This window comes from Benincasa hispida, chromosome 3, assembly GCF_027475165.1.
Source record: "Benincasa hispida cultivar pf3 chromosome 3, pf3_genome.v1.1, whole genome shotgun sequence".
Classification (NCBI taxonomy): Eukaryota; Viridiplantae; Streptophyta; class Magnoliopsida; order Cucurbitales; family Cucurbitaceae; genus Benincasa; species Benincasa hispida.
In genome coordinates, this window is record NC_143480.1 from 16,845,457 (window position 1) to 16,869,696 (window position 24,240).

The following is a 24,240-nucleotide window of genomic DNA, read 5'->3' on the forward strand; positions in this document are numbered from 1 at the left end:
TTATAAATCAAAATCTAAGGGACTAAATAGTGAAAAAAATTGATCTTTTTAACCCACATTTTATTTTCGAATGAAAACTTAAATTTAGAGAGTTTAAAAATAAAAATTCCAGATTTTTTTAGATAAATATAAAATCCAAATTGGGAAGACCCACGAAGATTTTCCCAAAAAGAAAAAAAAGAGTCTAATTAAAATTTTCTCAAATATATTTAAATTTGATTAAGTTAGCGTTTGACTAAGGTTCCAAATGTTCAGGGGAAAAGATAAAAGAAAATAATAATTTAAAATTTCCCCCAAATAATTAATATTTTCAAATTTCCGATTTCAATCTGGAGACTGGAGAGCCATTCCCAAAATCAAAATCAAAATCAAAATCCGGTACGTGAATCCTTTAATTCCTACTCCAAGTCCAAGGAGAAGATTGTTAATTTTTAATGGCGAAATGGAGATGATTTGATTCAAAGCCCTAAGGCCTTTCGATTTCTTCGAATTCGAGCTGTTTATCGTTCGAATTGAGGTATCGATGCGTTTTTTTCCATTCAATTTGTTGATGCAGACTACTGTTTACACGCGAAGAATCTCAATTTTGATTGCGTAAACCTTCGATTTCCACGTTCAAAGATCCGACGAAGCTCTTACTCGATGATTCCTTTTAATTCCTCTGTGATTCACTCTTCTTCTCCTCCTCCCTTCTCCGATGACGGTGATTTTACTTCCTGGTACGGTAATATTCAATATTTGTTGAATATCTCGATTATTGGCGCCTTCTCTTGCCTCTTCATATTTCTATTTGTGAAGCTTCGAAGCGACCATCGTCGAATTCCTGGTCCTTCTGGATTGGTTACCAAGCTTCTTGCGGTGTGGCATGCGACTTGCCGGGATATTGCGCGCCATTGTGGTGCAGATGCCGCGCAGTTCCTTTTGATCGAAGGTGGGAGCTGTGCGGTTTTACTATCGATTGCGGGTTTGTCGGTTGCAGTGTTGCTTCCGCTTAATCTCTATGCGGGAAAGGCTGTCTTGAATGATCAATTCTCGAAGACGACGATTAATCACATCGAGAAAGGTTCGGTTTTACTTTGGGTGCATTTTGCTTTTGTGGTGGTGGTTGTTGTTTTTGTGCATTTTGGTATTTCTGCCATCGAAAAGAGGTTAAAGATAACGAGATTTAGAGATGGGAATGGGAATTTAAGTGATCCCGCTGCTGATTCGACTGCCATTTTCACTATAATGGTGGAAGGAATTCCTAAAACCTTAGAGGTTGATAGGGCTGCGATATTGGAGTATTTTCAGCATAAGTATCCTGGGAAGATTTATAGAATCATAATGCCTATGAATTTATGTGCTTTGGATGATTTGGCTACAGAATTGGTCAAGGTTAGGGAAGAAATATCACGGTTAGTAGAACGGATGCATTCTCGTCTTGTACCTAATGAAGATGAAGATGAATCTAGAAGCAATTGTTTGAAGGTTTTCTTTGGTTGGATGCGGTATATTTGGAGGAGAGTAAAAGATCTGTGGTGTCAGATAATGGATAAATTTGGTTACACAAATGAGGAGAAGCTAAAACGGCTGCAAGAATTGAGAGCCAACTTGGAGACTGAACTGGCTGCTTACAAGGAAGGGCGTGCACCTGGAGCTGGGGTTGCTTTTGTTATGTTCAAGGATATCTATGCTACCAATAAAGCGGTTATGGATTTCCGAAATGAAAAGAAGAGACGAATTGGGAAGTTCTTTTCTGTCATGGAGTTACGGCTTCAAAGAAACCAATGGAAAGTTGATCGTGCACCCTTGGCGACTGATATTTACTGGAATCATTTGGGATCAACAAAACTGTCATTAAGACTTCGGAGAATATTTGTGAACTCGTGCTTACTCTTAATGCTTTTGTTCTTTAGCTCTCCTCTGGCTGTGATCACGGCTGTAAAGAGTGCTGGGAGAATTATCAATGCTGAAGTGATGGATAATGCCCAGTCATGGTTGGATTGGGTGCAAAGTTCTAGCTGGCTAGGCAGTCTTATTTTTCAGTTCCTGCCCAATGTTATTATCTTTGTGAGTATGTACATAATAATTCCATCAGCTCTTTCTTATCTTTCGAAGTTTGAACGACATCTTACTGTATCTGGGGAGCAGAGAGCTGCACTTTTGAAGATGGTTTGCTTTTTCCTGGTGAACCTCATCCTTCTGAGGGCTCTGGTTGAGTCATCTTTAGAGAGTGCAATCCTTGGGATGGGACAGTGCTATTTGGATAGAGAAGATTGCAAGAGAATTGAGCACTACATGAGTACATCTTTCCTTTCAAGATCATGCCTTTCATCTGTTGCTTTTTTAATCACGAGCACTTTCTTGGGCATATCTTTTGACTTATTGGCTCCAATACCATGGATAAAGAAGAAGATTCGAAGGTTTCAAAAAAACGATATGCTCCAGCTGGTTCCTGAACAAAGTGAGGAGTACCCATTAGAGTATCAGGAAATAGATAGTCTTGAGAGATCATTACTTCCAGATGACTCCCCTAGACTTATTGATATGGATTTTCGGGGACAAGATCTTTCTGTATATCCCGTCAATAGAACCTCAACTGCACCAAAACAGAAGTTTGATTTTGCGCAATACTATGCGTTCAATTTAACAATTTTTGCCCTCACCATGATATATTCTTCGTTTGCTCCACTGGTGGTTCCGATCGGTGCAGCATACTTCGGATATAGATATGTCGTCGATAAGTACAATTTTCTATTTGTTTATAGAGTAAGCGGCTTTCCCGCTGGCAATGATGGGAAGTTGATGGATACAGTTCTCGGGATCATGCGATTCTGTGTTGATCTATTCCTGCTCTCCATGCTCTTGTTTTTCTCGGTAAACGGAGACTCGACGAAGCTGCAAGCGATATTCACACTTGGGTTATTAGTTATGTACAAACTGATGCCTTCTTATGATGATGGGTATCAAAGAATTCTGTTGGAGGGCATTCAAACAGTTGATTCAGTTGTAGATGGAGCCATTGATTATGAGGTCTATTCGCAACCTAAATTCGACTGGGACACATATCAGCAGCCATGATTTCCGCTTCGGCATGCACTCAAACGTACGTTAGTTGAATTGTATCTTGCACTGTAAGTACAATAGCTGAGGAACTTCATTCGTTCTCTGACAATTTACATGTACTGTAAAGTATACACTTTCTGATGCAATTGATTTTTGTTCTCTCCCTCATTTCCACGTGATTTTCGAGCAATCGGGACTGTGACTTATCTCTTGCTGGCTAGACATGCATTCATTTTCAACCCATGATATTGCAAACTTTTTGGATCAGGATCAAGATCCATCGCCAAACCCACTGATAGCTGCACCCGAGAACTGACCTCTTTTTTTGGTCATTTTTTAGATTACCATTTGCTGTTTTTTAGTTGAGATTCTGTCATTTCATATGCTAAAACATTAGCATCTCTGAAAAAGAATGATCAATGTTGAGATTCATATGTTTTAAATACACTTAGTTGTATATTGTTAACTGAATTAGTTTGCACTTGTGAATTTTACGGTTGATTGGTTATGCAAATTGCAGATTGATTTATTAGCACTTTGTAAAATTCTGCACTTCTGCCGATTCTATGAATCATTGACGAATGCTACATATTGGAATTCAAAACAAACACGAGTGACTGGTGGTTACGGACATGTTTGAGGATGATTTTAAAATGGCTAGAACAACTTTTGTTCTTTTCAAAATCATTCTGAAATCTACCTTCTATCGTTCAAAACCAATTTCAATGATATGAAAATCGTATTTAAAAATATAAAACTAAATATTAAATTAATTTTGAGTTATTCGGAGTTTGCTAAGAGTGATTTTAACGATTTCATAATCACTTCCAAGACATATACTTTAAGGATATAAGATTAAAGTAATAATATAAATTTTGATTGGAAAAATTGTAGAAAGTACCACTGAACTATGAAGTTGGACCGGAAGAACTTTTAATTTGAGCAATGTAGTTTCCTTATTCACGTGTAGATAAAGAAGGATGAGGTTGTCATGAAAAAAAGAAACATCACATGTGATTCACGTGTGGACGAAGGACAAACTTGTCATATGAAGAGCACATGCTTTCTTTTCTGTTTTAGTAATTTATTAAAAGTGACTGATTGTAACCATTAAGAGACTACACGTAATAGTTTAAATCAAGAGTTTATATGCCCAGATTTAGGTAGTTTGTTCAATTTTTTCTTTCGTTTTAAGAAAAAGTTAGCTTAGGCTGACTTTGATGCTGACTGTAAACAAAGGATCCAAAGATTTGTGTTTATGGAAAAAAGGCACATGATTTTCGCCAATTGAGAGAAATTTTGGTAAAGTTTTGAATGAAGAAAATGTGGATGAACCAAATAATTTGTAGGGAGAAGAGAAAAACTAGGAAGAAATCAAATAAACTCAGGAAGTCTCAGATGCTCCTACAACTTCTCTTTGCCAAGTAAATTCTCTCTTTCCCTATAACTCTCTAACATGTGGCCTATCTACATACACTCCAATTCTACATGGTATAAATCAAAATTCATGTTCGATTTTGAGTACTAACTTGCCATCTTGTCTTTTCACTTGTGACACTTGCAAAAACAATTCGAAAGAAAGAAGCAAGAAACAAGAAACAAGAAGGAGATGTATCATATAGCAACCAAAAGCAATCTTGTTGATTCAGGTCTTCAAACAGATCAACTCGGTTTCAAAGACAACAATAGCCTCCCTCTTTGTCCCAAGCCACGTCGTCTCGAACCTGTCATCCCGAGTTTCCTCGCCCCTCTCGGATGTGCTCATCACGTTCATAGGTCACTTTCTCATTTTGTTCTTGTTCAACTTTACGAATTAAGCTCCCCCCTCACATTCGCTTAATTTGTTTGTCTTTCTTTCACCAGCCAATCAAGTGGCGATACGAGGAGTGGGATTCTCAATATCATCGCAGGAAAGGTCAGAAAATGGATTCTTTTTTGCGAAATATTGTGAAATCCTCAACAAAAGTGAATTCACGTGATGGACATTGTTCTTTTATGTGTGCAGCATGTTGAAGGGAGAGATTGTTTGTGCTCTGGTTGCTACCCGTCGTGTTATTCGGGTTCTCCGCCGGGAAGAACGGAGAATCCATTGGTTCACGACGTGTATTTTCTTCATCAAATGGAGATTCATTCACCATTTTCAAGGACCAATCTCTCAGATAAGTTCAGCCTGACCTCTGCCTCACCTACATGAACAGAACAAAGAAGCCATTGCAGGAGTGGATAAAGATATATTGGCTGTTTTATCATTTATGTAGATTTTGTTAGTGAGTTTACATTTTTTTTTTTCTTTTGAAGCAAATAGTGAGTTTACTTACTTGTACAATCTTCATTTATTGATTTTTGGGTCTTCATAATTGTAAATACAAAGAGGGTACATGTTTTTTCTTTTGTTCATTTTTCAAATGAGAAAAAGAAGATACATTTTTTTTGTTCTTTATTTTAGCCAAAGTACACCAATTTCTAGCTTCTTCAAAATTAATGGTTGGTTACCAAATTTCTGTTTTATCATTTATGCGTAATTTTCAAAAATAAAAACAAAAACAAAAAAAATACAAATCAGGTCTTAAAATTTATAATTAAAAATTTGATGATTATTTTTAGTAGGATACAAGGATTTAAACATTCAATTTTTAAAAAATAGTACATATTAATCAAGGTGAACATTGTCACTTAAATTTTTGTTATTTATTTATTTTTAACGGAACAAAAACGTTACTTAATTAACAATCAATCCGCTTTATTTGCTTGCTTATTTAAAAAAAAAAAAATAGCAATTGGATTCATTTTTTAAGAAGACTAAAAATGATTGAAAATAATTTAAAAGGATTAAATTATTTTAAGCAAAAAAAAGTATAGTTCGACTGACATCAAATATGCATTAGCAATCTCGAGTTGGAGGTTCAATCTTTTAAGTCTCCAATTCTACATATTATAAAAAAAAATACTATTTTAAAATAAATTCCCACCTATATATTATTATTAAATGTTGTCTCTCTATAACCGTTAAATTTTCTTTTCAATTTGTCGTGAAAATAGCATCTTTTATATTGCATATATTCGTTATGATATCATATCTTTTTCACACCATATTTTATTCATCGAATATTTGTTGAGCAGTGAGCAATGTACCAAAACAAACAAAAACAAAGAAAGTACCATTCATTTTGTTTTCTTCATTCATGGACTTAATAGTGTCAAGCATATTGTTGGATACCTTTTAAATAGTTTCTTATTAAAATATATCCTAAACTATAAAATTTTAAAATCAAACCTAAAACAAAATGTTGTATTAATAAAGTCCAACGAACAATTGTTTATGAGGTACACTAAGTCTTTGACATCAAATACGACCACAATAGAGAAGGAGGGAAAAATCGAGAGAAATGAGATTATTGAGGCTCTCGATAACGACTTGGACTTCCGACAACGTGATAGACCACTTACAAAACAAGAGAGTAACGAACCACCTATCGGAGTTCTCTACAACATTTCACAGAGTTTCAAAAAGCATCAACTTTCATCTTCCAAATAAGTCGGAAAAACAGAGGGTGGACCTGTTTGGACAACAAAAATTCCTTTACCCACAAAAAAAGAAAAAAAAAAAAGAAAAAAAAAGAAAAAAAGAAAAAACGAAAAAACAAAATTCAAAAAGCGCGCTTCCTTAACTTCCTCAACCGTCGAATAAAACAGAGTGGGTCCCATTTTCACCAACCAATTCGTCCCCTCTTTCAATTAAAAATAACAACAATAATAATAATAATAACTCTCAGAACACTGCCAATTCTTACTTCCACGCCAAGAGAAAACAGAGATCTCGTCTTCTTCATAGAACCCTAATTTCTCTGTAATTCTTCTTCAGTAATGCGTTTCTTCAACTGTCTCTTTCACTTCTTCCTTCTGATTTCCACTTTTCAGAGCTCTCATGGCCGCATCTTTACATTCAAGATGCACCACCGGTTCTCCGAACAAGTCAAGAACTGGTCCGGTGTTTCCGGAAAATTGTCTCTCCCTGATTCTTGGCCGGCTAAAGGAAGCATTGAGTATTATGCTCAACTGGCCTTCCGCGATCGCTTCTTCCGTGCCCAGAGGCTCTCCGAGTTTGATGGACCATTGGCTTTCTCTGATGGGAACTCCAGTTTTCGGATTAGCTCGTTGGGATTGTACGGTAGCCTTTTTGTTTTTATAAATGCTTTATTTGATTGACATTTCTCTTTGTTACATTGTTTGATGTTTTCGTTGTCTTGGATTTTTTTTTTCAGTCTGCATTACACTACCGTACAATTAGGAACCCCCGGAATGAAGTTTATGGTGGCACTTGATACTGGAAGTGATCTGTTTTGGGTGCCTTGTGATTGCAGTAGATGCGCGCCCACGGAGGGCTCTCCTTATGCTTCTGTATGTTTCTTGTGACTTTCTTCTGTATGTTGGAGTAAAATTCGTTGACTCTTCAGAATGCTTTTGAATTCTTAGCTCATTTTGCTATTCCATTCATATGAATTGTCAATCTTCACACTATTCATCTCATCTCGGAATCTTCTTAGTTTCATTGTCTTCTTCGTATTTTCTGATCATCGTTGATGTTGGAGATCTGGATCATACCATTTGTACAATTGTACCTTTTCCATTGAATCGGTGGTTTAAGTTATCTATGAGCAAATGGCATACTAATAAATAAAATAGGAAAAATATATAATTCAATGATGGTCAGTGTATGTTCAGAGTGAGATACCTGTCTTTGAAGGTCGGATCGTCTCTTCATCTTTTCTATTGTGCGATCATGCAGGATTTTGAGTTGAGTGTGTACAGCCCCAAAAAGTCGTCTTCTAGCAAAACTGTTCCTTGCAGTAACAGCTTATGTGCACAGCGTGATCAATGCACAAAGGACTTTGGCAATTGTCCGTATGTTGTCTCCTATGTATCAGCTGAAACATCAACTACTGGAATATTGATTGAGGATCTTCTACACTTAAAAACAGAATATAAGCATTCAGAACCTATCCAGGCATACATCACATTTGGGTCGGTATATGCTAATGCTAAGCTCAACTTGATTAGGCACCTCATTACAGGGCAACTCTATTATGTAAACTGTTCCTATTTGCTCATGTCATCACCCTGCCTTTCACCCGGTCTGTGCAGCTGCGGGCAGGTACAGAGTGGCTCATTTCTTGATGTTGCAGCTCCCAATGGCTTGTTTGGGCTCGGCATGGAGCAGATATCAGTTCCTAGCATATTATCGAGAGAAGGTTTGATGGCAAATTCTTTCTCTATGTGCTTTAGTGACGATGGAGTTGGAAGGATCAATTTTGGAGACGAGGGTAGTCCAGAGCAGGAAGAGACCCCATTTAATCTGAACCAATTGCAGTAAGTGTAGTTTTGGAGTTGCTTTATATCAAGTTATATTGCTATATTCATCAAGTTTCTTGTATTTCATATCTCAATTTCAGCCCAACCTATAATATCACAGTTACTAGCATTCGAGTAGGCACTACTCTGATAGATGCAGATATAACTGCTCTTTTTGACTCTGGGACATCTTTTACATATTTCACTGACCCAGTCTACTCCAAGCTTTCAGCAAGTGTGAGCACTTCAAGTGATGAATATTTGACATCAATTATCCAGCATTAATTGTATAAAGTTTCAATGTAATGGAACTTGTTTACATTCTCTTTTAGTTCCATGCACAAACGAGAGATGGACGCCATCCCCCTAATCCGAGGATACCTTTTGAATATTGTTATAACATGAGGTCATGCGCTGAACCTATATGTATTCTCTTTTTTAATCTCAATCCTACATTTATAAACCTTTATTGTTGAACTCTTTATGAAGGCAGTCCAGATGCAAATGCTTCTCTGACGCCTGCTATTAGTTTAACCATGAAAGGTGGAAGTCCCTTCCCTGTCTATGATCCGATTATTGTCATCTCCACTCAGGTAGTTTGCTGTTTCTGTTGGGTTGTCTGTGCTGTTTACTTAAGCCTAAATGTATTTCCTGCAAATTTTCAGAATGAACTCATTTATTGCCTGGCCGTGGTCAAGAGCGCTGAACTGAATATAATTGGACGTAAGTAGATTATGCTGCAATTGAAGCTATTAAAGCGACTATCATCTTGGTTCAATAGCATTGTTGTTGAAAGCTGGACAAAAAATTACTGGAAATTTTGGTGATTTGCTGTCAGATCATTTAATCCATTTTCTCAGTCCAGCTCTTACCTTTCTGGATACATAGTTACTCATGCTTCTATTATTGACTTTTACGTAGAAAACTTCATGACTGGCTACCGTATTGTATTTGACCGGGAAAAGCTTGTCTTGGGCTGGAAGAAGTTTGATTGTAAGTCATGCTAATGCGCTTTCATCCACTAATGATTTGTCTTTCTTTTCTGTCACATTATCATGGTCAACGAAGTTTGGGCTTTTATCACAGGTTACGACATTGAGGAACAAAATCTATTTCCAATGAAACCAGATGTTACTACCGTTCCTCCTGCTGTTGCTGCTGGAGTAAGTAATTACTCTAGTCCAGGATTGACAAAAGAGACGAGAATTAGTGCTCAAATTTCAACTGAATCAGAATTCAATAGTTGCCATTCTTCTCTTCTGTCTTGCTTCAGATTTTTTATTATATTGCTTTTTTTACTATAGACATTCAATTTCCACCGTTTGCTGACCCATGTATGGACATCTGTGATGTCTTTATATCTAGCCTTATATTAATATAGATAGAGCTCCACTTTAAAATTTTGGATAATAGTACAAGCCACTCTACCAGTGATCAGCATTCCAAATTATGTAGATTTTGTTGATTGATTGATACACCATAAATAAAATGAGAGGTTGTCCAATGTCTTGCCACTTCTATATTCAAGTATCCATATGTTCCTGACTGCTTTTGAAACAAAATAATAGTGTAAAGTGTTGAAGAGCTTTTTTGTTCAACCACCATACGTCAAATTTCATTTCCACCCCTTATCTAAAGGGCAAGATTTTATAACAAGAAATGCAATTTCATTTGGGAAACTTACAAAACCTTGTAAAAGGTCTTTAGTTGAGACATAGATTTAAGGGAGTGATTAGAATGAAGAAACGTAGACTATAATTTCCCTAAAATGATAAAAATTTTCATAGGTCCAAAATTCTTTTGTTCCTTTATATCCACAACTTCCAAAACACTGCACAAAAGCTATTTCTAGGATTTCTTAACTACTCCTTGATAAACCTGAATAATCTAGCTTGATACCTACAACTGTGACCTTAAAGCTTAAGATAAGCCATTCCCATTTACTCACTACGATTAGTTGTTTTAGGCAGACAGACATGTATATATATTGTTCTGTTTCTGTTAACTCATAATCTGAAGTCTTCTAAACAGCGATATAGAAACTGACAGAGACATTTGATACAGCGGACCGAAAAAGCTTTCGTGGTTGTCATGACTGGATGAGGTATTATTGAAATGATATGTTGCATTAATATTCTTTTCTCTCTGCCTCCATTTTTCCTTCCTGCTGCATATTCTATTGCTTATACAAGCTCTATTACATTATTATAATTGAAATGATAAAGCAAGCTTAACTTTGACTAATTCTTCCCCAACTCATTTTAGTACTCTTGACTTTTTATACCTTGATGATTAACACAAATAAATAATCTGGATAATTGTGTTGGACCTCTTCTGATGAATGTTACAGATAATATGAATGCTCCTATTTCCTTGCCAACTCGCACGTCTTTGAAAAATATTGCTAAATCTGCTTTTAAACCAGTTATTGAAATTAGATTTAGCTAAGTTGTGAGTTGAGGAACAATCTAACTGAGATTTTGAAACTTAATTGGTTGGTTCACTGCCGTGGATTAGTATTTTTCCTTTTGTTCTCTTTCCAGTCCTAGTTTTCTCACTCTCTCCCCAATTTTCTAGCTTTTTTATAGAACATTTTACTTTTTTCCGGGCTTTTTGGTCTTTTACTTTCTAGTTGGTCCTTAGTCTCAAACGTTGTTTCAATTTTAAGTTTGATTTCAATCTAGTTTTTAAATTTTAAAATAGTATGCTTTTTGTAATTAAGTTTTGATTTTTTTCACTTTAGTTCTTATATTTCAAGATTTATATTTTTAACCTCAAATTTTTACTAAATAATAATTTTCAATTAATTTGGTGTTAATCCTATTATTAATTTAAAATAATTATGAAGTGAAGTTTTAAAACTAACCTTAATATTGATGGAAAAAATAGTGAAAATTAAGGACTGTTTTCAAATATAGAAAAATGAACTAAAATATTTACAAATATAGCAAAATTTCATTGTTCATCTACGATAGATCACGATAGACTACTATGTCCATTTGTGTTATGATAGACACAAATAGTAGTCTATTGTAGATAGACTGTGATATTTTATTATTATTTGTAAATATTTTTAGTAGTTTTGTCATTTAAAATATTTTTTCTTCTTTTAATCCTTTTAAATTAATTAATAAATGTTAAAACTAAACACCAAAAGTGAGTTTTAGTTTTAAAATAAAAATAATAAGAAGTGTAAATCTTGAAACCTAGGTATCAAATTGAAACAAAATTTAAACATCGAGAATAAAATTATAACATTTTGAAACCTAGGGAATGAATGGAAACTAATCCCAAAATTTAGGGACTAATTTTTTTTTTTTTTTAATATGTAGAGTAGAGAATCAAACTTTTGACTTCGAAGTCGGATAGTATAAATTTTTAATTTTATTTATTATATATGCAACTTCCATTGCACTAGCCATCTTTTTAGTTGACTTTGGTGTTTAAAAATGAAGTTTCTGTTTAAGAAAAATCCGACTTCGTATTGTGTATATATTTGTAATTGCATTGCATGGAAGACTTTGATGATAAGGAAATCCAATCCGTTGAAATTTGATAAATATTTCAATAGCGTAACATTGTGTTACATTGCATAGCGTATTATCCTTGTGTTTTATTGCTTCCTTTTCACATTACCAACTAGGCTACTAGACAAAACACCAACCCCACCCCCATCATCATCATTATTATTAATTATAGTTATTTTTAAATATCCATGACTATTAAGTCTTCGTTTTAGCTTATGCATATCTTCTTTCTCCTCTAATCTATATGACAACCACTAGAAATTATTTTTATTATTTTTCGCTTGCCTCAAAATACCCTAGACCAATTTATATTTCTTTCACATATATATATATATATATATATATATATATATATATATTAGACTTAGGCCACATTTATCAATTTGTAATGAAAATTAATGTCATCGTAATTGAATTCCATTGATAGATGTATCTAATAGGCCTCAATCGCAAATGTAATTTGATCGCTTTTGATCACATTTATCTAATTTTGAGAATTTTGTCAAATTTATTGTTACCGTTATGGTTACCTTTACTTTTAAGAACCAAATCGTAATGGTAACGGTAACAGTAAATATGTCGTAATTTATAACTTTTTCTCTGAAACAATAAAAATAATGGTAACCATAATAGTAACGGTAACAATACGACGTAATTTTCGAACACAATTCAATTGATCTCCTTATGATCGTCATTTAGATTATATTACTTGATTACGGATTTTCATCTGGGGTCTACCTATCAGGATGAATGAGGAACACTCGTAAACACTAACAAAGGTAAAAAAAAAGGTCCCACTTTCTAAATTACCTTTCATTTATTGCGATACACCTTCCATAAACGTGACCTTAATGTGTATTAATTTTGAGATAGGTTGTGATTAATGATTTTAGCACAAATTTTAGTTTGACAATTTGGGAACTCTAGAGTATGTTTTAAAGTTTTTTATTTATTTATTTATTTATTTATTTATTTTTAAAATAAGAATTAAATGAAAATTGAAGCAAAGGCTAATATGTAAAAATTGGAAGGCTTTCCTGATATCGTTTACAACATTAATATTGTAAATTCAGGAGTCATGAAATTAACTATATAAACGATTGTAAATGGTAACGAAGCTGTTAATCTGCTATATAATTACAAATAATACATATTTTAGGAGTTATATATATATTTAGTCTTTTTTCTAGTTCAATATAATATTTGGGTGTTGGAGAAATGGTAACATTTAGAATTTTGATTGAAAGTATATGCTCCAACCAATTGAATTATATACTCTAGTAGCACAATTTTTAATATTTATGAGTCTATCTTATTAGAATTTTATAGAATATTTTTAGAGAAAAAGAAAAAAAAAAACTTTTCATAAAGTTAGTTATTGAGGCATTAAAGCCTTAAACTATCCATGTACAATTATATCAAAATTTATAGTTTATGGGCTTTTCACCCCCCAAATTTCATTTTTTTTTATTCCTTTTAAAAATAATGTTTTTAAAACAAATTATGAAACAATCCACTAATGACAATTAGTACCATTACCAAAAGCAATTCTCGAAATAAACTCTTATTCAATGTAATGGATTAATATAAAAGTTTGCTTCAAATGATGAGATAGGATTCGTTCAAAGAAATATTTAATCAATTTATTTTATTTTATAGTATTGCAATGAAGCGTTGAAATTGACTAAAGGCCAAAATCATTGAAGAATTAAGGAAGCTTCGATGTAAATTGCTGAATGACCAAGTACATGCCAACTTGTAATAATTAACAATTTAATTGTGCTCTAATTTAATTCGATGTAATTTAATTATTCCAGCCATAATGAAGCTTTTTAAATATAATATATATATATTGTATTTGCTTATGTCAACGGCCTTCACCAACCGCTTCTAACTTCCCTTTTCCGTGCCACGCTTCGCTCGTAAACTCACAACTGTACTTTTTCTAATTTGCAGTTTTGTCCCTTTGTTCTCCGTATTTATCTTTTGGGAATTCGTACAATTACACAAAAATTGGTAAAAAATGTCAAATGATCTGATTTTCAAAAAAATGTCAAATGACTATTTGATGACGTCAAGTTTGAACGAAATTACCAAAATGAACTCGCACATGCGGAAAAACCCATCTCCTTCTCTGATGATTCATTTGCAAGCATCCATGGAATAATGGGTCGTCTTCTTCCCCTCTCTCGCTCGTCTTGCTCTAGCTCTGGTTGTGCAGTATTGGTTGGAGCTACAGGATCGTAGAGAAGCTCTCACTTTTGTTCTCTCGCACATTGTTGGTTGGAGTTGGTCACGCATTGTTCGTTGAAGATGCAAGGTCGAGCATCGTTGGTTGGAGCTGCATGGTCGCGGAAACCGTGGCAAATTTTTTTTTCCAAAAGTTGGATCAGTGAAGGAAAAAGAAGAAAATTGTATGTTGGGAAGGAGGAAAAAAAGAAATGGCAAATGTGTAACTTCATGTGTTTGTGATATCAACAAAAAGCCATTTGACATTTTTTTTAGAAAACGGATCATTTGTTATTTTGGACCTTTAAAATAGGTTTTTTTTTGTACAATTTTCCTTTACATTTTAGACCTCCACGTGGAATCATAATATAATGTCTCTAAATCTATTTGATTCACTAACATTTTTGTTTACTTAATTGGTTGAATAATTGAATTATATTCCTCTCGAGTTGAATAATGTGAATGTATGAATTGAAATTCATATGTTATCATCTAATTGATTTCGCTTTGACATCATCCATCATCCTCACTTTCATCCTCACTTTCATCCTCACTTATATACCCATGATCCTTCTCTTATCTAACCCATGTGGGACTTTGGTCGCATTCCTAACAATCCCCCTTGCGTTCCTTTTTAATCTCGTGGTTTCTCGTTCTCGAGGCATCCAACACTATATCTATGGACAATGAATTCCGTCCATATTTAATAGCTGCCTTAACTTCTCCATACGATTCAGACAAAGAATTCAAAAGAATAACTGCTTGATTTTCATCCGACATCTTCTCACCGATGTTATTGAGATCAACTATATCTTCTGAAATTCATCTAGGTTCTCTTCTAAGCCTTTACTAGAGTCCATCTTATATCCAAAAAATTTCTCTTTTAGATATAATTTATTTGGCAAGGACTTAGTCAAATAAAAACTTTCTAATTTCTTCCATAACTCCACTGTAGTAATGACCTCGTCTATTAGCCTAAGCACTCCATTTGACAGAATTATCGTCGAATAGACTATCTCATCCATATCTTTTTTCCGCTTTATAATTATTAGTGAAAAGTCATTTTCGTACCAGAATAGCTCTAATCTTTATCAACATAGAAATAGAAAATAAATTATTAAAGAAATAGATGGAGATATAAAAACAATAATTAAAAAAAAATCTCTTTTTATTTTTGATGTAATTGGGTTTTTTTTTCTCACATTCCTTTATTTGTTTATTATTATTATTATTATTTAAGAAAATGGACATTCTAAATAAGGAATTGTGTCGTTTTCCATATACATTTATTTACCAAAACATATTTATTAATACAATAATAATTAACATAATAAACTTGAATTGTTTTAAATTGTATGTCATTACCAAACTTGTCCCTAAAATCCACATCAATCAATTCTGTATAGAAAAATTAACACTCTCGATATTTTACAATCATTTTTTTTTCTTTCAAAAAAGAATTATTGAATAGTATCAGGTTTAGGATTATCTTTTGGTCCTTTGTACGATATCCAACGATCTTGAAGCAACCATCTTTCAAATGTTCAGGAGCTTTGAAAAAAGTACAAAACTTACTTAAATCTCTCTTTGTATGCTTTCCACCATCTTTGTTGTTTCTCTTGTTAGTAGTCATGCAAACATTCAAGGCAACATCCTTATAACTTTGACTTCGAGTCCCCAAATAGAAGACCATGGTATAGGCCTTGTTGATTGTTGGCAGCTAATCCATAGAAAGAATCTGTTTCGTGATTCTGTCGAAAGAATCGTTCAATCCCATTCAGAATCAAATCACTTTGTTCAAGTTTTTCATAGCAATAAGTTCCTTTGTTATACCACAAGTACACTTTTTGTAAGAACAATAAGGTATAAGTGCTATGGCTGCCAATTCATCCCAAAGTCTCTTGATTCTTGTGCAATAGGTGACCACAGTTTGATCACCTAGTCTCATAGAGTTGATTTTTCGTTGGATCTAGAACTTGACAGACCCTTTACTCACCATATCTCTCCTCAAGCTCTTTTCATAATTCCTTCGAGTTGCTAGTGTAGAGAAAACTGTCTGATATGTCTTTTGAAATGAATCCTAAGATCTAGGCAACGACCATACAATCTTGCTTTTTCCATGAATCAAAATATACAGCATCTTCATTAGATTTTTTCTTTTTTACCATTGACAAAACTGAGTGTCCTTGGCTCCCAAAGCAATTTTCATTGCTCTCTTCCATGTTAAGAAGTTATTTCCATTGAACACATATTGGATTGTGTTTGGTATATTTCTTCAATTTTTGCGATTTCTGTCATGATGGGTTAAAGAGTATTTAGAGAGAACAAAAAAGTAATAATTTTAGAGCAGGATCGCTCCGATACCATGAAGAACATTGGGTTAGGGTTTCAATCGTTAAAAATAGATTATTATAAATTACAAAGGTTGGTTCCTTATAAAATAACAATGAGAAATCTAAAGAAGAAAAAGAATAAATTGCTATCATAAAGATAAGGAAAGAATAAAGGAGAACTAAACCCGGGCTATCATAATGGAAAAACTAACTATAAACAAAACAATCAATAAGGAAAATAAATGGAATGATAAATCTTCATAAATCCTATCCTATATGTTGGATCAACACCAGCACGCAATAGAAGGGAACAAGATATATAAGCATTCTAATTCATTAATTTTGGTTGAAAAGAAACATGCTAAAAACAAAGTATAATGGGTTTCATGAACATACCTTGGCCAGACCAACAAAATCTCCATTTTTAATGGCAAAATCCTCCGAATCCTTGTGTAAACCACCACAAGATCTTCCCTACTCTCCTCTTGGTACTCTAGATTGAGTTGTGGGACTCAAAATAAGCTAGAATCAAAGGAAATATAGAGAAAACTCACTGAACCAACCCATTGAAGAACACATTTTTCATCTGAATTTTTCAGCAAAAAATTCAATCGGTTCATCACTCCTTCTTCACTCCAATCTCTTCAATATATAGCAGACTATCATGCAAAGAGATGTGCAGCATGGGATGCATCTCATGCTTGGAATAAACCAAAGAAGAGGTGGTGGGTTCTTTCTAAGCAACTTTGAAGATGACTTGAAAAACCAATTTTTCAAGTTTTGTGTAATTTTTCAATTTCCAAAAATCCATTTTGATTTTAAAATTATATTTTATTTCTAAAATCAAAATTTATTAATCTTACAAATTAATTTCATAAATTAATTTTCTAATAAAATTAATAAATAATTATTTAAACATTTTAAATAATTCTAATTAATTTAATATCCAATATTAAATTAATTTTTACACAAATTTATCTTCATATATTTAAATTATATTTAAATATATTTTATCCAATTTCGTTTGATTCTAATTTGAACGTTTCAAATTAATTTATCACGCTACTCTAGAGTTAATCCATTTTCGAGCTAGTAGGGGGACCTTATGAACCTACAGATCATGGGCTCCAACGATCTGAGATTAATTGGCTAAACTCATTAGACTGATCTAACCCCCATTCGTTAACTAATGGGTCACTCCACTAAAGCCCATAGTTGAACTCCTCTGACTGTAGATATATTATGTCCACTTGATATAACCATGATTAGTAAGTTAACCCTTTACAGGTTGTTCGTAATAACAACTGGGTCAAATCTCTGTTTTACCCCCGAAATTACCTCTTGTTCCTTAAGTCCTCACTGACCCCCTAATGAACAATTGTTTTGTGATCCAATCACAAAATTGAGTCCCTCTCATGCCAAATGAAAGGGCGGGATCCCTTGTTTAAGCCCCAAAATCAGTACTTAAGGGAACAACCTCTTTACTATCCCTAAAGCAGGTAAGAGTGAATTCCCTCTTGCACCCTATGTCCCCAGCTATCTATTCAGTTTTACCCCTGAAATGGCAGTTATATTGAGCCGGCGCTGTTGAGGCAACCCTCACCTATGCAAATCTAAGGGCAATCCCAGATAAACAGAAGTTCATAGTTAGCTCAGGATTAAGGTCAAGTTACCTAGGTCATCGCTTTGAAATAGTCAGTCTTAAACAGTAAACAACATTATAAAGTAAGAATGGCTTATTTCGTGGTCCGATCTTGTACAAACTCTTTTGCACAAGGACACCCCCACTCCTCATGTCCAACATGAACGAATTAGGATCACTTTGTTTGTAGCACTTTACAACTCCTTGTAACAACTACAGAGCAGGCCGCATCCAATAGTGTTACCAGAATAAGGTACCCAACCTTATCCATGTACTATAGATCATTTTGACTATTTACTCGAGCCTGATCCACCTTTATGTCTCCACATAAAGTTCAAATACTCATCCAATAGTCAAAGGACTTTTAAGTTTATTGGATTTCTATTCAAGCAATAGATCTATTTAATAACACCTTTATTGAATTATCATAATAAACTCCATTGTTTACATACCATGAGTTTTATGACATAAAATCTAATACTATATCCCCTCAAGCTGGAAATGGTATAACCATGGAACCAAAACCAAGCTTAAAGATGAAGCTTTGAAGCTTGGACGAGCTCAATTGATTTGTAAATAGGTATGCAATTTGCTGTGAGAAAATGACAAAAGGGTGGAGATGAACCATTCTTTGAGCTTGTTTCTTACTATATGGCAATCAATATCAAGATGCTTTGTCCTTTCATAAAAGACAGGATTGGAGGCAATATGAATTGCAACCTTGTTGTCACAAAAGAGTTGTATTGGAAGAGAGTAGTTCACATACAAGCCTTGAAGGCTGGAAGTTAACCATTGGAGTTTCGATACAGTAGTGATCATGCTTCGGTATTCTGCTTTTGAAAATGACTTAGAAATAGTTGCTTGTTTCTTTGTTTTCTAGGAAATTAATGAGTTACCAAGTAGAATATAATACCCTACTAAGTTGAAGTAGATCCAAGAAACATGAGCCTATGGTCTAAGCGCGTGAGATCATGGAGACCCTACGGGGAATGTTTGGACAACCGTCTGAACAACTTATATGAGGCTCTTAAATACATATTCAACTCCAAACTGCAAGAAGGTACCTCTGTTCGTGAACATGTGCTAAACATGATGGTTCACTTTAATGTGGCGGAGTTGAATGAGTCTACTGTCGATGAGAGCAGCCAAGTTAGCATAATCCTGCATTCTTTGCTGGAGAGCTTCTTGCACTTTGTTAGTAATGTGATTCTTAACAAAGTGAAGTATAACCTTACAACTCTCCTCAACGAGTTGCAGACATACCAATCTTTACTGAAAAGTAAAGAGAGGCAGAAGGGTGAGACAAATGTTGCTTCATCCTCTAGGACGTTCCTTAGAGGTTCGACCTCAGGAATGAAATCTACACCTTATGCTTCTAACTCTGCAAAGGGAAAGAAGAAGAAGGGTGGTAAGGGTAAAGGGAAGGCACCTGCTAACTCACCGCCTGTCGCCCCAAGGAGGTGTCCATAGGTTGCTAGGGAAAGTGTTTCCATTACAACCAAGATGGACAGTTACAAGATCCCATACTGAGTTGAAGTACATCGACCATCTCTAGATCCATGGCCTTGACCCATTCATCCCGGTCAATATTCTCCATTTCCTTCTTATAAGACAACGGATCCTCAATGTTGCCATCTGCTACCATAGCAAGGATTTTAGTGAAACCCAGATAGTGAGCGGGTGGGTTCGCAACCCTCCCACTATGTCGAGGTTCCCTCAACTCTTGAAGTGGAACCGACCTACTGGATGAACTCCCATCAATAACTCTTATTGATGTAGCAGGCTCTTCAACAACTCTTGTTGAAGTTTCAGTAGTTTCTTATAAGTGTCCATTGTCTTATAAGTGTCCGTTGAGGATCCGTTGTCTTATAAGTGTCCATCTTGGTTGCAATGGAAACACTTTCCCTTAGCAACCTGTGGACGCCTCCTTGAAACAACAGGCGGTGGGTTAGCAGGTGTTTTCCCTTTACCCTTACCACCCTTCTTTTTCTTCCCCTTTGTAGAGTTAGAAGTAGAAGGTGCAGACTTCGTTCCTGAGGTCGAACCTCTATGGAACGTCCTAGAGGATGAAGCAACATTTGCCTCACCCTTCTGCCTCTCCTTACTTTTCAGTAAAGATTGGTATGCTTGCAACTCGTTGAGGAGAGTTGTAAGATTATACTTCACTTTGTTAATAATCACATTACTAACAAAGTGCAGAAAGCTCTCCTGCAAAGAATGCAGGATTATGCTAACTTGGCTGCCCTCATCGATGGTAGACCCATTCAACTCCACAACATTGAAGTAGACCATCATGTTTAGCACATGTTTACGAACAGAGGTGCCTTCTTGCATTTTGGAGTTGAATATGTATTTAAGAGCCTCATGCATAACCTGTCCATCGCTCGTATGACTCATGAACATTTCGAGCAGCATTTGGAGCTGGAATAAGAAGACAAACCTTTGTGAGAGTGAACATAAGATCCTCGATGATTAGGATCATTGTGATCATGTGTTTCCATGTTGCGAAATTATCGCCAGTAAGTTTTTCGGCGCTTAACAAAGCTAACGTGGCTGTTGCCATTTGAAAATGTTGCTGAAAAATACGAACAAAACTTTATCAGATTTTGCTAAACCACTTTTTAAGCCAATCATTTTTGCAACACAGTTTCATACCCTAAGTTACAGACCTCTATTTTGCAATGATGCCCCAGTGAGGCAGGATAAACGCCACTGGTGGGATGATCAGTTGCCCCTTCGCTGGGATGAGACATTCTCAACCATTAGGCATAACCAACTCTTGGAACTGAACCTAACAACCACCATTTTTCGGTCCAGAATCGTTAACTTTTAACTATTCCGTGTAAGTGTAACCCCTCACTTTCGGTGCCAGAGTCTAGCCCTAATACACTTACCGTAGGGAAAAGACAGATTAGGACAAGAAACTAAGTTACCTTATCCTCTTACAGGAGATCAAATAAAGAAACGCGCAAAACTGCCATCCTTTAGGGGGACACTCCTAGGGTGTCTCGAGGCGATGCGCAGTAACGTTATTCAACCTAACGAGGGAGACTGAGGGATATGTTGTCGTACTTCCTTCTCCCACTTACTATGAACACTCTCTCCATCCACCTTGATATTGACCTACCCAAACATCATCCGTTGAGGGGACATGCCAAAGGTGCCGCGAGGCCGAAGATAGATCTCACAATGTGGACTATTTAGGAAAAACGTGAAAGGTTTAAGTGAAGCATCTCATACCCCAAGTACCTCCCACTGAATGTTCTACCTAGGGATTCATTAACCTAGACAATCCGGCTACTGATTTTAGTCTAAGTCATCTTATTAAACTCTGCTCATAAACAACGTTTTTCTATGAAATATGAACAAGTTCAAGTAGTCACATTTAAACACTTTAATGAACTGTCCTTAACTTGCATGCATGCATCAAATCTATCTAATTTACCTTTCCAGGTAAGTTCCCAGGTAGAAGTGTTACGTTTCCATCAACTTAAATACCCCGGCCTAGACAGAATCTGCCTTAGACAAAAGGTCCCTTATAGATAGATTTGCTACACTTTAATCTTTTATTAGCCAATTTAATCCTATTAAACTGATTAAAAGATTAAAGCTTTAGGGTTGATAATCATATTAGAACCGTGATCTTAGGTCTATATGATCCAAGTTTTAAACACTTTAAAACCATGAATTAAACCTAAGTGAGCATGCATGTCTTGCTTATTTCTTTTAGTTCTAATTTCTCTTTAACTTTTAAAAAGAAACAACTAAAACCATTGCGCATAACGAGGCATTATAACAATTATAAAGTAACCTATGTGTCATGCTTCATGCAATGTCCGGTCATTACTATATATGACTTTTATATAATGTGTAACAACTAATCAAACATGCTATCATTCACCCTTATACTATAACAATTATAATATAAAGATGATGCATGTCAATACTTTTTATGCATGCATAAATATAACTCTTATATTATATGATGCATGAGCATGCTCTTACATAATTAAATCATGCTTCTCTAAATTATAACATTTACAATAAAGAGATGATGCATGACCATTGCATAACCTAAGGTGGGATTTACTATATGTGCATACCATATGACATATAAAAACATACATCACATGTAATAAATAAAGGATTAATGGACTGGGATGAGCCTTTACAAAAACTGGAATGAAAAAAAAATCCTATCTATTACATTTTTCATCGAGCAAACCGGTTCACAAGCGAACCGGGTCTTGAACCGCCAGGAGGTCTTCATCGTGTAGCATACTCCAGTAGGTAGACGATCGTTCAGCGCGCACTAGACGATAGGAACATAAGTAAACGATCGCGTAGACGACGACGAGGCTGCGAAGCCTGATCGTCTATGCGATCGTGTAGCGCGATGACAGGTAAACGATTTACCTTGAGTTACTAAGTGATTGTTTAGTCAGTTACTAAGAGATGAAACTTGCTGACCTAAACGATGTCTAGCACATGCTTTAAACGATACACGAACATCTCATCGTCTACACGACATGATACTCAGCGATCGTGTACCCGATCGTCAACCCGATGCGACCAACTCTTGATCGCATTCCCCATCGTTTAACTGATGTGTTCATCAGCGATCGCGTACTCCTTCAACTTTACGATGTGATCAACAGCGATCATGTAGAACATCTTCTGCACGATGTGATCAACCTTATATCGCCTCATTCCTTGAAGAGCCGCAATGCTTGCCCAGAACTTCGACGAATGACTCAAAACTTCAAACAAACTTTGAATACAGACTTGATAACGATTATTAATGCCCAAAAATGCAGAGGCCTTTACAAATAACCACAAATGTAAAAGGATCTAAATCAAACCGAGGCTAATCATCCTGAAAACATCCATTAATCTGGTACATCCATAGCAGATTTAACAATTAAACAGCGTAGAAATGCACCCACCATGAATGTAAATCTCATTTCATTGCAATAGATGAAATCGGAGTATCAGAACCTGGCTCTGATATCAATTGAAGGATCTCATATCTAAGAGTTCCATGAGTGTATTCGGATCGCTCCGATCTCACAGTGACCGAAATACAAAAATATACATTCAACACATATGGTTATGCAAATAAACTCTAATTAACGGCATGCTATGAACAATAAATTAACAAAGGGACAGAGTTCCATACCAGTTGAAGACAATCTTCAATCTTCGAAACTCCAATGCAGTGGAACCCTCCAAATGTTCTACCAACGCCCGACGAAAAACATCGACTGCAGCAGCTCGAACAACGCGAACTCACAACTGCAACGAGGACAACACCACCACTAAAGATCCCCGAGTATTCTCGGAGTGAAAACCAAAAGGGTGGGCTTTGGTAAATTTGGTAGAGGAAGAAGGAACACGAATCATGTAGTCAATAAGCAAGTGAGAGGGAAGAAAATGCTATTGCATAGCAAAAATGCTTATCATTTTGGGGGAGCTACACGATTGTGTAGGATTTGCTGAACGATCGTTTAGGAAAAGGTACATGATCGTTTAGCTCCTCCAAAACCAAAACGATCATTTAGGAAAAGGTACATGATCGTTTAGAGAAGCTATCCGATCGTATAGGAAATAGCATACGATCGTTTAGGCGCGAGGTAGACAATCGTCCAGACAGAGAAGAGCTATCGTATAGTCTCTCGAATCTTTAAACGATCGCTTAGAATTCTACCAACGCGCGCCTTCTTTCTTTTCTTTGGGATGACGATTCAAAATGAAACGATTTCATTTTTATTTCATCAGTTACAATAACTGACAGTTTCCCACTAACCCACGTCCAAACGTAATTTTTGGCATAATTATCTAATTAACCAATTAATTAATAAATAAATATAATCATATTATATTTATATCCTATAGTTTGATATCACATATCTACTATAGTATTTTCTCCTCTTCTTGATAAAAATCATATTTATATCTAATTTCCTCCAATATAATGTATCTCATACATTTAGCCAATTATATTAACCAATCCAATTATATCATATATAATCGAACTTCCTCTTGTCAATTTGAACATTTCAAATTAACCCAAATACTGGTTCTCGACTTTATCTAAGCTACCCAGGGGACCTAA

At 35.2% G+C, this 24,240-nt stretch overlaps 3 protein-coding genes across 4 annotated transcripts; all 3 read left to right on the forward strand.

The window, feature by feature from the left end:
- The first annotated feature begins 223 nt into the window (after positions 1-223).
- LOC120073210 (early-responsive to dehydration stress protein (ERD4)) lies at positions 224-3,574 on the forward strand. Its single transcript, XM_039025918.2, has one exon. It carries the CDS (start codon positions 643-645, stop codon positions 3,058-3,060), a length of 2,418 nt encoding a protein of 805 aa, XP_038881846.1. The 5' UTR covers positions 224-642; the 3' UTR covers positions 3,061-3,574.
- A 643-nt stretch (positions 3,575-4,217) lies between these two features.
- LOC120073212 (uncharacterized) lies at positions 4,218-5,485 on the forward strand. Its single transcript, XM_039025920.2, has 4 exons — positions 4,218-4,469; positions 4,624-4,821; positions 4,909-4,960; positions 5,051-5,485. The coding sequence occupies exons 1-4, from the start codon at positions 4,360-4,362 to the stop codon at positions 5,237-5,239; spliced, it is 549 nt and encodes a 182-aa protein (XP_038881848.1). The 5' UTR covers positions 4,218-4,359; the 3' UTR covers positions 5,240-5,485.
- Positions 5,486-6,805: 1,320 nt separating this feature from the next.
- On the forward strand, positions 6,806-9,898 carry LOC120073211 (Eukaryotic aspartyl protease family protein). 2 transcript variants are annotated; one of them, XR_005480698.2, is made up of 10 exons: positions 6,806-7,208; positions 7,308-7,443; positions 7,832-8,067; positions 8,188-8,412; positions 8,496-8,631; positions 8,727-8,800; positions 8,888-8,987; positions 9,060-9,217; positions 9,316-9,387; positions 9,481-9,546. XR_005480698.2 is itself a non-coding variant. In XM_039025919.2 (10 exons), the coding sequence occupies exons 1-10, from the start codon at positions 6,910-6,912 to the stop codon at positions 9,696-9,698; spliced, it is 1,554 nt and encodes a 517-aa protein (XP_038881847.1). In that variant the 5' UTR covers positions 6,806-6,909; the 3' UTR covers positions 9,699-9,898. The 2 variants fall into 2 exon arrangements, 1 of the variants encoding a protein (XP_038881847.1); XM_039025919.2 differs by having other exon boundaries at positions 9,060-9,117; positions 9,481-9,898.
- The last annotated feature ends 14,342 nt before the right edge of the window (positions 9,899-24,240 follow it).

Excerpts from the sequence above, each read along its gene's own strand:
- LOC120073212 (XM_039025920.2), top strand. The coding sequence starts at position 4,360 with ATGAAGAAAATGTGGATGAACCAAATAATTTGTAGGGAGAAGAGAAAA. Across the intron at positions 4,470-4,623 it reads CTACAACTTCTCTTTGCCAA|AAAGAAGCAAGAAACAAGAA; the intron begins GTAAATTCTCTC and ends ACAATTCGAAAG. Across the intron at positions 4,961-5,050 it reads TCAATATCATCGCAGGAAAG|CATGTTGAAGGGAGAGATTG; the intron begins GTCAGAAAATGG and ends TTATGTGTGCAG.
- LOC120073210 (XM_039025918.2), top strand. The coding sequence starts at position 643 with ATGATTCCTTTTAATTCCTCTGTGATTCACTCTTCTTCTCCTCCTCCC.
- LOC120073211 (XM_039025919.2), top strand. The coding sequence starts at position 6,910 with ATGCGTTTCTTCAACTGTCTCTTTCACTTCTTCCTTCTGATTTCCACT. Across the intron at positions 8,801-8,887 it reads GAATATTGTTATAACATGAG|TCCAGATGCAAATGCTTCTC; the intron begins GTCATGCGCTGA and ends TTATGAAGGCAG. Across the intron at positions 8,988-9,059 it reads TTATTGTCATCTCCACTCAG|AATGAACTCATTTATTGCCT; the intron begins GTAGTTTGCTGT and ends GCAAATTTTCAG.